Source organism: Hakea prostrata, chromosome 4, assembly GCF_041222555.1.
Source record: "Hakea prostrata isolate BN-2017 chromosome 4, UWA_Hpros_2, whole genome shotgun sequence".
Classification (NCBI taxonomy): domain Eukaryota; kingdom Viridiplantae; phylum Streptophyta; class Magnoliopsida; order Proteales; family Proteaceae; genus Hakea; species Hakea prostrata.
In genome coordinates, this window is record NC_142603.1 from 15,995,505 (window position 1) to 16,009,963 (window position 14,459).

The window sequence follows — 14,459 nt, forward strand, 5'->3', positions numbered from 1 at the left end:
ACACAAAGTAAGACTACCCTACGGCATTTCTAAGAGGTAGAGCAAAAGAGCCATCGGTATATATCCTGCAAGAATCCGTGTGACACCTTTCCTTTCTTATTTTCATTTCTTTTGAAACTGAAAACTTCATACTCAGGGATGGGGATTATAAAGAGTCAAACCATGATTCATTTACTAAGAGGTGTTACCCATTACCAATTGAACAACTTGATATACTCGTACAACAGTCCTTGAATTTCACTCATAAAAACACCCAAGTCCAGGTGACAACTCTCACACTTCAAAGGTAAAACGTGAAATTGGATTTAGAGTGAATCATACAAAGAAAATATTTCTTTTCCTATTTTTAACTTCTTACTTAGGAGTGTGTTTCGAGATCCGCAAGCTCAACCCATACAGGCAATCGAACGATATTATCAAAAATGCAATGAAATAGAAAACTTGCGAGTTACCAACATGTCAACTAAGTAAGGATTCTTCTATATATTTCCCTTCCATGCTACAAACAGAACCTTATGAAAAGGTGACGAACACCAATTCAAATCGATCAATCGTCAGTCGACCCAAAAACCTCTTCCTTAAACTCTTCAATTTTAGCAAACATCTCTTCCCTATTTTTCTGCAGAAGCAAAAGGACAACAAAGCCCATTCAGTATGCCATTTTAGAGCTCAACAAAATCAAATGGGAAACTATATCAAGTAAAAGAAATCAGAATTTGCAACATAATATAGAAAAAAGAATCTGACCGCTATGATGTACTATATTAGTAGAGTGCATTTAAGTGCAAAACCTTTCCCTTTCTTTTTTTTTTTTTTGTGTGTCTTGTTGGGGGGAGGGGGCCTAATTTTATCCATACTACCAAACCGTGACCACTATAATGTGTTATATAATTAGTGAATGCAAAAAATTACAAGTATAGCCCTAAATTTTACATTAAAAAACTCTTAGGATCCATAACTATATTCCCAAGAGACCCTTTGTGGTAGCACTAACACAACAGCAACACTCTTTAACACACCCTCGAGCTGGAGCATAAACAAAACCTATGCAGACAGAAATGGCATTAGCAAAGGGTGAGACTAGACAAAAGCATGGCAAACATATCACCCAGCAAAATCCTGACAAGTTGGCTCAGTTAACAAAGACCAATGCCTCATAGTATGAGGTCAAGAGTTCGAATCTCCTACAGTTCTCTCTCCTCATTCCCCCCCCCTCCAAGAAAAATAAATTTAAATAAAATAAAATTCCAACAGTCAACAACTGGAACCCAAGTAGTAACCAACTTCCAATTTACAGTAACTCACAAAGTAAAATAAATTTCGATGTGCTTGGCCTTTTTGTCATCAGGCTGCTGGAAGTATATATGACAGCAGGATTATCACAGGGCCTCTTGATAGGGCATTGCAACCAACAATTCTGACTCTAAAGCAATGATTTCAACCCTGTACACTAAGCTTTTGTGTGAGCCATGGCTCTATACTCAGACCTCTGCAATTATGCATTATTACAACTGGCCACAATTGTTTGTGTCTTGGCCCTCCATAGGTGTATCTGCTGGATTGGAAAGAAGCATGCCATTTCAGACGAAGACCTTGACCATATTTCTCTTTGAGGGGACTTCTTTTGTTTTTAAAAACTCAAAAGCACTTCAAACCAAGAAAATACGTAATGCTACTCAATTCTTTCACCTGAAAATGTTATTGTAGATAACCTTTCACCTCTGTAATCCCAGATGAATCATCCCCAGGTACGATAATATCACTGACATAAAGAACCAATACAATCACCTTAAAATCCCAGTGACAGACAAACCCAAAATTATCCGAACAAAACTCTAAGAGTCTCCATCAAATGATGTCAGAACTGTGTAATTATTTAGGACACAATTCACCTTGTGTAATTTTACAAACTCTTCAAGCATTCTCCTGAGCGACACACCTAAACTTGCTTCATATGCACCTCATCCAAATGTCATTTCATAAACAAGTCAGAACCATTTAGAGTGATACATATTAAATAGACCTTTTCAGGATTCCGGTACACATTATTTAATCAGTCCTTATCAGGGACTGAGACTGTGGTAGGAAATATTGCTGAAATTTTGCTAGTCGCTGCCTAGCACCACAAAACATAGGCCGAAAAAGAAAAGTCTCAAATTTCGGTGAAATTTCGAAAATTCCAGTGAAAATTTGAAAATTATATGGGGTTGTACCATCTAGGGTTTATGGCCATGGATATGGATATGGTGGTTCATTTGCTTATTGTAGTAGCATGCCTGCACAAGTATGGAGATGGATCAGGTGTATCATTTATGACCCCATCTTTGGATATCCATTAAGACTAGAACAACTACTTATGCTTGTGACCAACTATATGGATAACTTTATCCGAACCATGTCATGGCATTGCTTATGTTTAGTATTTAGAGTATTCCTCCATGACCCAGGGGATGGATTCAACTTGACACATATTTGTATATTGAATTCTACTTGTTGTATGTGTTGTTGCATTTTAATGAAAATCTCAGTGCTGTCTTGCACAATATTCATATTTAAATTGGTTAAAATTCATGTTCCAGACTTCCAGTTACACCCGCATACAGCCGCACATGTCAATCAAGAACATCACTTTAGGTTAGGTTTTATGCAAAAATAACACTCCTAGTATGTTTATTGGCCTCAAATTAGGCAAGACACAAAAACCAGCCCAAAATGACCCAAACCCGCTGGGGGTGAAATTCCACTGAAACATTCCCAAATTTCAGTGAAATTTCAGCATTTTTGGGGTTTTGGTGGTTTCACCACGTTTTGGCAAAATTTCGTACCTTGCCGAGTACACAATAATTAAATATTCCTTATTAGGCTAGTACTTATTATTAGAGTTAAATTTCAATTCAGTTTTCTATTTGGGTGCAACTTGGAATGCAATTGTAAGGCTATAAATAAGCCCCTACACACGTTATAGTTAATAGCATCAGATTAATAAAGTTCAGCTTTTAAGCTCAGTTTGCATTTGCTTTGCTGTTCCATTGAGAATAGTGTTTTCAGCATTGTCAAGGAACCTCTAAGTGCATGAGATTAGGGTCCCTTGCAAAGCCAAGCAGGGATTCCGCTATGGCTGTTGATTTAGCCTTCACTCAAGTCATTCCATGCCCTCCACAGTTCAAGACAAAGCTCCTAAACTCATGCAAGTGGCAGCCAGCCATCCTCCTTCGATCTTGCCTTTTTTTATCATTATTTTTTTAAAAAATTTAGATTTTCTGAAACCCTAAAGCAACATACCCCATATCTTCCAACTTAGCCATCCAAACCCAACCTAACCTTGAGGATCATATCCCCATACCATCATCATTTACTTACCCCCAAGTTTCAACCCATTCTGACCAACCAAACCCTAGAAACATCAAGCCCTAATTCTGAACCTAATATGACCAACCTAAGGTTGATTTTGGTAAGATCTTGAAAGAACTAGCCCTCATTCAACTGAGGCTACATCACTAAAGAACTATTTGTAGCAAAGGTTTCAGTTTCACAACACCCTTGCTTAGAGACAATAGAGCTTAAACAAGTGGATTTATCTCTATTTATCATGCTCTCTTCAAATCGGTATTTATAGGTAGTGGAGCCGTGCTGGACTTCTGACTTGAGAAGGCACACCTGAAACAACTATTGGTCTAATTCCCAAGTAAAATGTAGATAATTCTATTCCTTTACCACTTCAATTAGCTTCTTCAGATAGCAGAAAAGAACTAATTTGAACAGAGTGGCAAGGAAAAATTACTTCTGGTGAAGGTTTACTCCATTCATGCAGAAACTACAATAAGAGAAAAAAGATCATCCAGTCCACTTCTTACAGAGATGTAAAAGAAGAAAAGCAAAGAAAGGCAAATCTTCCGAAAATTCCACAAGCAGAACATTTTCCTCAGTGTCAAACCATTTCCACTTTCTCTCCCTCAGGATGATTTGACATTTCTAAAGCCCCTAATACGATTTAGCAGAACAAGAGATGGAAGATATCATGGAGGGATATGATTTTCAATGGGTGGAAGAGAGCGCCTTGTCAAGCGTCAGCTTTAATGACTTATCTGTCCTATCTATGGAATTAATGGCAATTCTTAAAGGGCTGCAATTTTCTGTTGAAAGTGATCTATGGGAGTGTCCATCAGTTTCTGACTCCCAGCTGAAGAGGGATATCAATCATAAGACCAACAAGTTACATGAAAGAGAACATGGGCATGCATGGAGAAAATTGAACCAACCAGCAGATTACATGGCAGCTGCTGAAGTAGGAAACGGGAGGTAGCATGGACACCAAAGGATTTTTCTATGGAGCTTATAGATATGATTCAGAAGGAAGCAGAAGCATGTGTTTTACAGAGAGTAAGTGGGTGCTCTTTGTTTCGAGTCCTCTCCCCCTCCATTTGAGGGGTTCTAGGGGCTGCCTAGTCTGGAACTTAACAGAAAAAAAAAAAAAAACACTATAATGTATTATATAATGCAACCTTCAGCAAATTACTAGGTACAATTCAGACTAATAGATGTCATACAAAAGACACTTAAACCCAGAATTATATACACAAAATACCCCTGCAGTAGCACTAACACAAGAACATCACACAACAAAAAATTCATGACAACATCACCTTCAATATCAGATAGCGAGAACTGAACCAGATCGTGTAGACAAGACCCACAATTTCCAACAGCTTTGGAAACTGTAACACAGGAAGACAAAATTTCTCAGTAGAGATGGGGAAAATCCTGCATTCAAAATGATTCACTCATCCAACAGCCCCCAGCCCTTTCCAGCATGAAGCCATTGAAAACTTACCACAGGAATGGAATCAATGGCACCAACCAAGGCTGATGTTAACCACAGGGTAACCAAAGCACCACTTCCATAAAGGAGAAATGAATATGTATCTTCTGAGTCCAACTGCAATAGTTCATAAGCAGATGTCAATAGGAATATTGACTTACAACTGAATAGCATAGCTGTAAGTTTCTAATAAATTTGTCAATCATACCATAATTATATACGTAAATCATGTAATGTAATGAGAACGTCAGATGGTGAATTCTATTTTGATAAACCACCTGCTATTCAAATTCAAGTTACCGCCTCAATAACAGTAAATAGGTTTAGTTCTCTAAAGCTAGCAAACACTATAGTTAAACTGGATATGATCAGGTCATAGGACACCAGAAAAATGCCTTAATAAATAACCAGACCTTATCATCAGGAGATCAGCTCATCCCTCTGTTGTACTGCACCCACAATCAACCATGGTATCCTACCAAATTAAGATCTGTCAAGAAGTCCATCAAATGAAGGTTTGCAGGCCTAAGAGAACTCCTGGAATAATTAAGGACTACTAGAGTACAATCCTATACTGATCATTGCCAACAAAGCCACTGAGTCTACCTCCTGCCGAGAAATATCAAACTTCCATCAGTGAAAGGAGAACAGTGGCTAGAAAACCAGACCTTGAAGCAGAGTTCACAATCAGTATCCACTAAACTCCCTCCCCAAATGGCCATATCCAATGATTTAACAGGTCAACTGAGAGAACTTTTCAAAGATATATTTCTAGAAGCATCGTCATGTTGAAACTTTAATTTTGGCCCCAGGAATATCCCAAGAGTTAAATCGATATGATTTTCTCTCTCTTTTTTTTTTTTTTTTTTGCTCATTGCAAACAGTGGTTGCATATTTGAGTCAGCAACTCTCCATGAATCAAGCCACATGCATTAAACCCTGCCTAGTCCCCACAGTGTTAGGAACCTCGATAACTGGGTACACCTCTTTTGTTTAACCATTTTTTTAATAGCTCTAAAAAGTAAGCCTTTTGAAAGTCAGAGATTTCTTTAATGCGGATGATTCCACCAACAACTGGATGACTCTCCACACAGATCCCTTTAGTTTGTGAATTAAGAAATGATTGTAATCTCTAGATCAACAGTGCTTATCTCCCTAACACAGTGGAAGTACCAATATAGCAACAAAACTGGGCCAAAAACTGAGCAGCAGTGCAGTAGTGCATAATCAATCCAGTTCTGGTTCAGACCAAACACTACACTTTGCAAGTTAGCTCATTCTATAGAAACTAGATTGTGAGGATTATCTAGGACTATCTGATGTAGAACCTCAGCAGGAACTAACCAGCTTCAGATGGACCAACTGGACTTGCTTAAGCCAGCCCAGCAGTTCCTAGAAGGGCTGAAAAGAGGCCAGATCACTGTTCACGTGAACACAGCGTCACAGCCCCATTAGAAGACATGATGGGGCCCCAGACCAGAACACATGAAGACTTTTAGATGGGTCATTTTGATTTATTGAGTCCTAATTACTATAAGTTTGTTTCTGCTTTCAGTGTCAAGATTCAAGAATTAGTTTTACTCTTAGCACAATTAGTTTCTATTTTCATGTAAATTGGAGAGCAAGCATTAAGCACTGCATATATTTGAAATAGGCTGTAAGAGAGCTTCCCCACCCACCCCACCCCCGCCCGGGCGGCCTGGGTAGACACAATCTATTCAATTCATACTAGATTTTCCCTTTGAGCATGGAGAATCTCATCCATTGTGATGATAGGAAGGGCTAGGCCCTTTTGAGAAGGATAAAATTCTAGGGCTTAAGTGTCCGTCCTGTCAAGGGTGAAGAAGCCTTGTGTTAGGACCCTACGAGGATGCCACGTGGAGGAGAGAGACTGGGGTTATCATAGTTAGAGGGTTATAAAAGAAGGGGGAAGGGGAGATGTAAAAAGGGGGTATCGGATATTTTGTGTCAGGCCTGGGCAGCCTTTGATTGAGGGCACCATAAGGTGTAGGGGGTGAATGACACCATCAAAACTAGGTTTACCTATCATTCTATTTGTTCTTGCTTATTAGAAATTAAATCTTGTTAATTTTCATATTTGATTGACGGGTTCCTATCAATAAGTATCACGCACAACATGTTTTGATCAAAGGGGAGGAAGATGGAGACCAGACTATCCATGTTTTTCGGTAAAGAGAGTCTGAATGCATGGCTCAGGGAGAATACTCTTTTTTTGTTGGGCATATCAGGTTGACTATAACCATTGCTTGGGTGTGACTCTCCAACATTTGGAAGGGGATGCATTGGGAATGGGTCTACCGGAGGTAATGGCTAGTTTTCGATTGGAAAAACTTCAAGGAGACCCTGCATGCAACATGACTTTTGTGAAAAGAAGATGACACACAACCAGGGACTTGGAGCATTGGAGACGTCGTGGATCAAGGACTGCCATCAAAGACTAAGGAACTACAAATTTTAGAGGCAGATGGTGATGATAGTGGAAATGAGAGGGCTAAACAAATTCCTATACTACGAGAGGCAACAAAATCTTGAGGATGAGGAGAAGGCTGATCAAGAAGCACCAAAACAAGAGATTGCCAAAAAATGAATTTGGAGAAGTAGGTGGGGTGGAAAGTTATGTACTAGGAATTGTTGGCAACAGAGGAGGATTTGGGCAACTGTGAATTTGAAAGTAGTGAGGTAAGAGGTCAAAACTCTGCGCTTGGGGAAGGGGAGAAGCTACATCGGTTCAAAGAGAAACTGACGGTGGGATGGGGTGAATTCCGGCAAAACAACCATGGTGGAGAGTGGAGACAACAAAAGGAGGAGGTGGGCGGCCGTAGCACAAGAGGAGGCTGAAAAACGATGCGATATGGAGGTGGTTACTGAGAGACTCCATAACTCATTTTAACCATTTCCATTTGATCACGATGCAAGGAGAAGAGGTAGTTGATGGATCAGAGAGGGATGGTGGCGATACTTGGGGACAACTACTAGGGTTGGTATCGTGAGAGAAGAGAGGATGAAGATACTGCATCAAACTAATGGCAAAAAACTTCGTAATCGGGTTCAAGTACAAATTATTAGGTTGGTGGGCTAGGAACCATAGAGGCGTAGGCCCAAAAATCATTTGGGCCATTAAAAAGAGGTGACACCTAGGTCTATTTATGGAAATGCACCAACCGTTCACCTCTTACCTTAAACCTTCAACTAGGTCTGCATGCCTGAGGGAGCAATGACGGAATTTCTTTAGGGCCTAGTTCCGACGACATTCCCAAAGGATTAAGGAAGTGCCTTCGCCCCGCTTAACCTTGCAAAGGAATGAGGTGTACATCTCCTGGGACTGGCTTCAAACAGCTCCATCTTTTGGGGCATTCATTTTCTGCTTCTTTCATATAGATGAAAAAAATATTGGGTTTACAAAAATTACCTTTGCTTCTTTGTTCTTTGGGTACCTAATACTAAGGAAGCGAATCATTTGCTTATTGCCACCATCACCTAATATGCTCATAGTTAAAGTCTTAAAGAAACAAAGCATTGAGGAACTCTTACTGTCTAGGTCTTATATCATGAATTCCCCAAGGAGGAGCAATTGACAACCATTGAAAAGAAAAGAGAATCTTAGAGATGAGAAAGAAAAAACTGCAAGAAAGAAGAGGTAATAGGAAGCACAAGGGAGGCAACTGGGGCTGGGGTTAGGCTTGTAGGGACTGTAATTGGCACAGGAGTAGGGCATGATGGAAGTGGCATTGGTAGTATTGGCTCAAAAGCCCTCTTTTTCAACTTCTCTTTCCCAAGGGGGATTTTTCCTCTCATACATGGAAGGAGGTTAGTTCTTGTAGAAACTGAATTAACATGGCTATGCGGCAAACACGTAAAGACCAAAAGTTTCCAGTCTTCTCTTGCCTTGGGGACAAGTTGATATTCAAGTGGGGCAGAAATGTTAGGACACTACGAGGACACCACTTGGAGGAGAGGGAATGGGGTTATCCTAGTTGAAGGGTTATAAAAGGGGGGAAAGATGTGAGAAGGGGTATCAAATATTTTGTGCAAGGTTTGGGCAGCCTTTGGTTGAGGGCACCATATGGTGTAGGGGGTGACTAGCACCATCAAAACCAGGTTTATCCATCATTGTGTTTGTTCTTGCTTAATAGTAATGAAATCCTGTTAATTGTCATATTCGATTTGTGGGTTCCTAACACCTTGCTGCTGAGGTCTAAATCCACCTATTCAAACCTTCTTTCTTTTGTCCAAAATGCCTTAAAATTGTTTCCGAACTGCTGCTTCTGCTGTTCAGATGAAGTAGAAGAGACTTCACTACCGAGCTACTGTTGAATGCCTCTTGCTGCTCTTCCATTCAAACGAGGTGATGACTAAAAATTTAACCAGTTGAAACCATCTTATGCCCACCCCCTCCCCTTTTTATTTTCCATCTCATAAACTATGTTGGGTTTACTGGCCTTCCATTCCATTCCATCTTCCTCTCACTCGATCCACTTCTCCATCCATTCATTATCCCATTCTACCATTAAGTCATAAGTTTATATTTTCAGCCCACGTCTATCACTGACACTAAGCATCCAACCATCACAGCTACCTCTAGCTTCCAGCATAGGCCTCCATTCGTTCTAATGTTGGAACCAATCAGTTGACCGGTTTCCCCTGCAGCACAAAATTTCTATTTTGGAGATTTGCGGCACATCTTCCAACTGTTGGAATCAAACGAAACTTAAAGCAGTTGTTCATTAAAATAGAAGTTTCATCACACTTTGGATGACTGGGTTTGCTTGAACACTAAATTACTAATTTCTGTTCCTATCTCATATTTTCTGTTTTGTGGGTTAATTGGGGCCAAGTGCTCCTAAGCATAGATTAACATTGCTATCACTGTGTTTATTTATTTCCTTGTAAAGCTTGAATGTCCCCTATAAATTCCACTGCTGTCAGCAGGCTAATTCCTGAAGCTTCTGAAGTCCAAGTCGGTTTAGGATTCTCTTTAACAGCTTTATCTATGCAATCTTTTCAGCAGCTTCCAATAATTTTCTTCCTCATTAGCAACCTGACCTGGGCTTTCTGCAATAGCAGAAGCACCTGAATCACCATCAAATTACACCCATGTCTTCATTCTTCAAGATTACACTTTCAGTATACCTCTACTTCTTCCTTCTGATTTTGTTAGAAACATTAATCAATCCATACAATGGCAGGACAAGCTGGAACTAGTTAATATAAAGGATAGGATGATCCCTTACTTGAGCTAATGTTGACATACTCTTGTTAGATAAATCCATTTAAAACCAATCAATGGGAAAGGGGAAAAGTGAAAAGGAAAAATGGAGCTTTGTGTAAAAAGAAAGAGACAATGCTTCATTCTGTTGAGAATTTATCCCAAGTCTAATTTCAAAGGAGATCCATGTTCTGAGAAAAGCAACTTGAACACTGGTTTCGATCACAGTAGGAATCTAATAATACTATGGGCTATTAAGATTTTTTTTTTTGGCAGGTTTTTGGGAGTATTCACCATTGGGGAGTCATTGCAAATTATAGATGATTACCACTTGGTCATGAATGGCAAGAGGAATTGTTGCCTTGTTGGATTAAGCTTTTGGATATTCAGATAGTTGATAGTTCTTCTAGACATATGGCAAGAGAGTTCTTGACACTAGGGCACAAACAAACAGGGAGAAGAGCTCCAGGTTCTCTGGGTTCCCTATTTTTATAAAATTCTAATAAAATTTATTTGGTTAGAAATATTATAAACTAACATATTTTCTCATGTTGACAACATGGGTATTTCCATCAACTCGAAAACTCAGGAGGGGCATTTGCAATTTTGCAAAACAAAGGGACAATTTCTGCATTTCGATAAACATCATGGGGTCCAGGTGAAAATTTTCAGCTTAAAAAAAAAAGAAAGAAATATATTCATGAATGCAGCAGCAGAGAACAAGATAACAGTATAAAATGTAGATAACTAATTTGATGTCCATAAGAATGTAAATGGATGCAGATCCACATGCCTACATGAAGAAATAACTTACAAGGACACAAATCATGCATTATATATATAATTATGAACGTAACTAACTTGCTGTCCATGAGAACCCAAGGCATAAGCAGGTTTACAAGCTTATGCAAAGAGGACATGCATAAAAAAAGAATCATATGATAATATAATGTGAAATGGAATGAAACCTTTATATTAAGCTTGTCCAAAACCTCAAAGATCTGCATCTGTTCCCCAGTAGGCAGTTCTTCAGATGCTTCTGAAGACATTGCTTCATAAGCTCCAGTTGCTTCGCTTGGTGGAGGTTCGTCTGTTGTAATTACTCGATCAGGAACTCCTCCTGAATTCACATCTAAACTAGTTGAAGCTTCTTCAGAGATCATTGCTCTGAGTAAAGGGGTAGCAAAATGCAGAAATCCTGGTGGGACCAAGAACAGACTCACATGTAAGAATTACAAAGTATTGTCCACAAAGTAAGCTGTGGCTGGTTAATCCAGGAAAAACATTTGTTTCTGTAATGTCTGAGCAAGATATATTGATATATGTAAAATTAGCATGTTTTAACAGGACCCAACTGCCATCTACCCATGCAGGTCACTACCATTCAATGGACAGCTCTAATTCTTTTAAGTTATCAGCTGCAATGTAATCACATAAGATCAGTTTTTCTTTTATCCAGTCATATCACCCGATTCACAAAGCATTGGATCATGAGGTATTTAACATTCAGGGCTTTTTCCTATAGTATCAATTCTCAAAAAAATAGGTGGGTTTCATTGCAATGGGAAGTCTGTCTATTGTAAGTCCAAGTTAGGAAACAGCCACCTAGCAAAGCAGGTAAGGTACATCACTCTCCCCAGACATGCAAAGCAGGGTAAGCCGGTAGGAGGAGTGTTGTGCACTGGTACGGCCTGCCTCCAGAACAAGGTTCTAAATCTCAGTTTCAAGGTTAATTTTGGTCCGGACCAAAATTAAGATGCACTGGATTTTAAGTTTTTCACAATGGATGTCCGGGAAATGCTACATCTGAAACATCCAATCAAAGCTTCAAAACATCCATAACCAGAACTGCAAAAAATTATATAAAGCGCCAGGGAATATTACTACACCAAAATTTATAAAGAACACCTATGTTAAGCAATTTTTCCTCCTTTGAAAGCATGTGAAATATTGAAGGGGTCAAACGCCAGGGAAAACTATAATTGCAGCAAAATCAAAATCCATTATACCCTCCCTAACACCACCCAAACCATTTGTACAATTCTTCAAGGTTTTGGTTCAGGTAAATGCCAGGAAGATAACTCAAAATAAAATTGACTCGTCACTAAGCGAATGGGCTTCAAGGAAACCTAGCTATTTCAGAAAAATGGAGACCATCTCATTGAAGCTTAGCTCAAGATATAAACTGATTCACCTTATACGGTTGCACTTACATTGGTTTTTATAACCTTCAATGATAACAACGAAACCAAACAATCCCACTTTCCCCTTTCTCAACCCGAACCAGTAAGAGAATCTATTAAAGTCAGTTCAACATTCATAAAAACGCAATTCAAACATCTAAAGCCAGAGTCAGAGCAACATGCAGCATAACAAAAGAATGCAAAAAGCTCATACAGCGGAAAAAGACAGTTGAAATCAAAGCGAAATGAGAAACCACATGATTCGTATTCTGAAAAAGAAAACTAGGATTGATAGAGCAGAATGTGGACTGAGAAACGAACCAGGTTTTCTGAAAGACATTGTGGTTCTCTTGGGCGGCAAACAAGCGGTGGAGAAGAGAGAAGAGGGACCTGGAGCGGCACGCCTATGGTGGAGGGAGTTGGAGATGGCGCGGGAGTTACAGAGGGCCATTTCGAAACGCTTGCAATTCCTGCAAATTGCCTAAACAGAAGTTCTCAGCTGCTGACAAGGTTGAAGGTTTGAAGCTCTTTTCGACTCTTTCTGGTCTTTGCTGCTACGACCCTACGAGCGCGACTCCACCGAGCACTTCTGTCTGAACTCCCTATGAATCTGCCGTCGGATGTCATTTTCTCAGTGAAACCGTTGGATTGCTTCTGTATCGACAATCAAGGATAATCTGACGGTTCCTACATGTAGAAAAATGTTTATAAATCTCCATTTGGCGGCATTAATTATATAAAAGCTTCCCAAGATGTAATCATGGTGCTCGAAGCTGGCCCGAAGGAACCTCATATCCAAAAAAAAAAAAAAAAGTTTATAAATATACCCCTGAACTCATAAAAAGGAAAAATATAAGAGAAACGGACAAATAACCGTCAAGTAGAGGGCTAAAGGCACCAGATTCAGATCAGATAGTGGTAATATAATATTTGCATTCTATTATGTTCAAATAGATTCGGATAATATCCTATAGATTTTCGGACAGATTCAGTTAGATTTGGATGATAATCCGATAGTTATTTTCTTTTAAATGAGCGTGAATACAGATTGAATACAAGTTTTTGACTACCTGTTTACATCTTTACCATTTTATTTATGAGGTGATTAGGTTTGAAATTTAAGAATTTAGCAACTTTGTAACTATTTTAATAGAAAATCTAGAAAAATAGTCATGTATCAAAGACAATTTTTTTATAAAAATAAGAAGAATAAATCTAAGTAACTTAATCAGATAATTTTATTGGAGGGATGATAATTTGTAAGGAAAGGATATATCATATCCGCATCCTAGAACAAACTCAGATACCCAGATGTAGATGCGAATTCAAAAGCAAATTTCACTTATCCATTTACACCCCTACCTACTGCCAATAATAGTTTTTTGGGATAATTACTATTGACCCCTTGTATTTTGATTTTATTACCAATGTATCCCTTGTATTTTTCAAAATTATTAATCTAACCTTTAACTTTGTCTACAATTACTAATGACCCTATTGTTAAGTTTCGTTAGTTTACTGATGATGTGGCATCTTTATATCTTCTCAAAATCCCAAAATACTCATTATACTTATCTCTTTACTTATTTACCCTTTTGTCAAGTTACAATAGTACCCTAAATTAATTGTGGAGAAAAAAAAGTAACCATTATCCGTTTTATTCTAAAAAAACCCCACCAAATAAAGAAAGAATGATTGAATAAAACTCGAATAAAAATCGAAGAGGAAGGAAGATCGAATTCAACTCAAATTTAAAACTGAATATCACCTAAAATATTTTCAACTTAATCGTTAACTTCACTCACTTTGTTAATTCCTTCTCTCGCAAGACTGCAACAACCTACAATGGCTAAGAGGAGCAAAGCAACATCAGCGATTTATTTTATGCATTGAAACCTTAGGAGAAAATTAAATCTAGAGGGATTTGGATTTAGTATAGAATTGAAGCAAGGATTTTCAAGAAGTAGAATTGAAATAATCTAACAATTTATTTTCCCACATGCTATTGAGAAAACAAAGAACATCATATTTACAAGATTCTGTGGTTTCCTTTGCATTTCCTACGTAGGCTTGAATGAACAAGACGAAGAGGAGAAGGTGGGAAACGAAATTGGATTTGGATTGGTGGTGGGCATGACATTTTTGCTAAAGAAAACCTTGTTTTTTTCTAGGTTGATGACTTGACCCATTATGTTAGCAAAGATTTCCAGCACAATTTTAAGAATACAAA

At 38.6% G+C, this 14,459-nt stretch overlaps 1 protein-coding gene across 2 annotated transcripts; it reads right to left on the bottom strand.

The window, feature by feature from the left end:
- Nucleotides 1-9: 9 nt before the first annotated feature.
- LOC149018167 (protein CURVATURE THYLAKOID 1D, chloroplastic-like) lies at nucleotides 10-12,820 on the bottom strand. Of its 2 annotated transcripts, XM_089152484.1 has the most exons (6): nucleotides 12,551-12,820; nucleotides 11,015-11,244; nucleotides 4,832-4,936; nucleotides 4,644-4,715; nucleotides 3,782-3,814; nucleotides 10-619 (listed from the first exon to the last, which is right to left on the bottom strand). In XM_089152484.1, the coding sequence occupies exons 1-6, from the start codon at nucleotides 12,678-12,680 to the stop codon at nucleotides 548-550; spliced, it is 642 nt and encodes a 213-aa protein (XP_089008610.1). In that variant the 5' UTR covers nucleotides 12,681-12,820; the 3' UTR covers nucleotides 10-547. The 2 variants fall into 2 exon arrangements, with proteins under 2 accessions (XP_089008610.1, XP_089008612.1); XM_089152486.1 differs by lacking the exon at nucleotides 3,782-3,814 and having other exon boundaries at nucleotides 12,551-12,819.
- Between the last annotated feature and the right edge of the window lie 1,639 nt (nucleotides 12,821-14,459).

Bases quoted from the DNA above. Each gene is read 5' to 3' on its own strand.
- LOC149018167 (XM_089152484.1), bottom strand. From the start codon at position 12,680: ATGGCCCTCTGTAACTCCCGCGCCATCTCCAACTCCCTCCACCATAGG. The intron at 3,815-4,643 runs GTGATGTTGTCA...CTCTTATTGTAG, and splicing joins CTCGCTATCTGATATTGAAG to TTTCTGCATGAATGGAGTAA. The intron at 620-3,781 runs GTAATTTTTCCT...TTGCTTCTGCAG, and splicing joins GGAGTAAACCTTCACCAGAA to AAAAATAGGGAAGAGATGTT.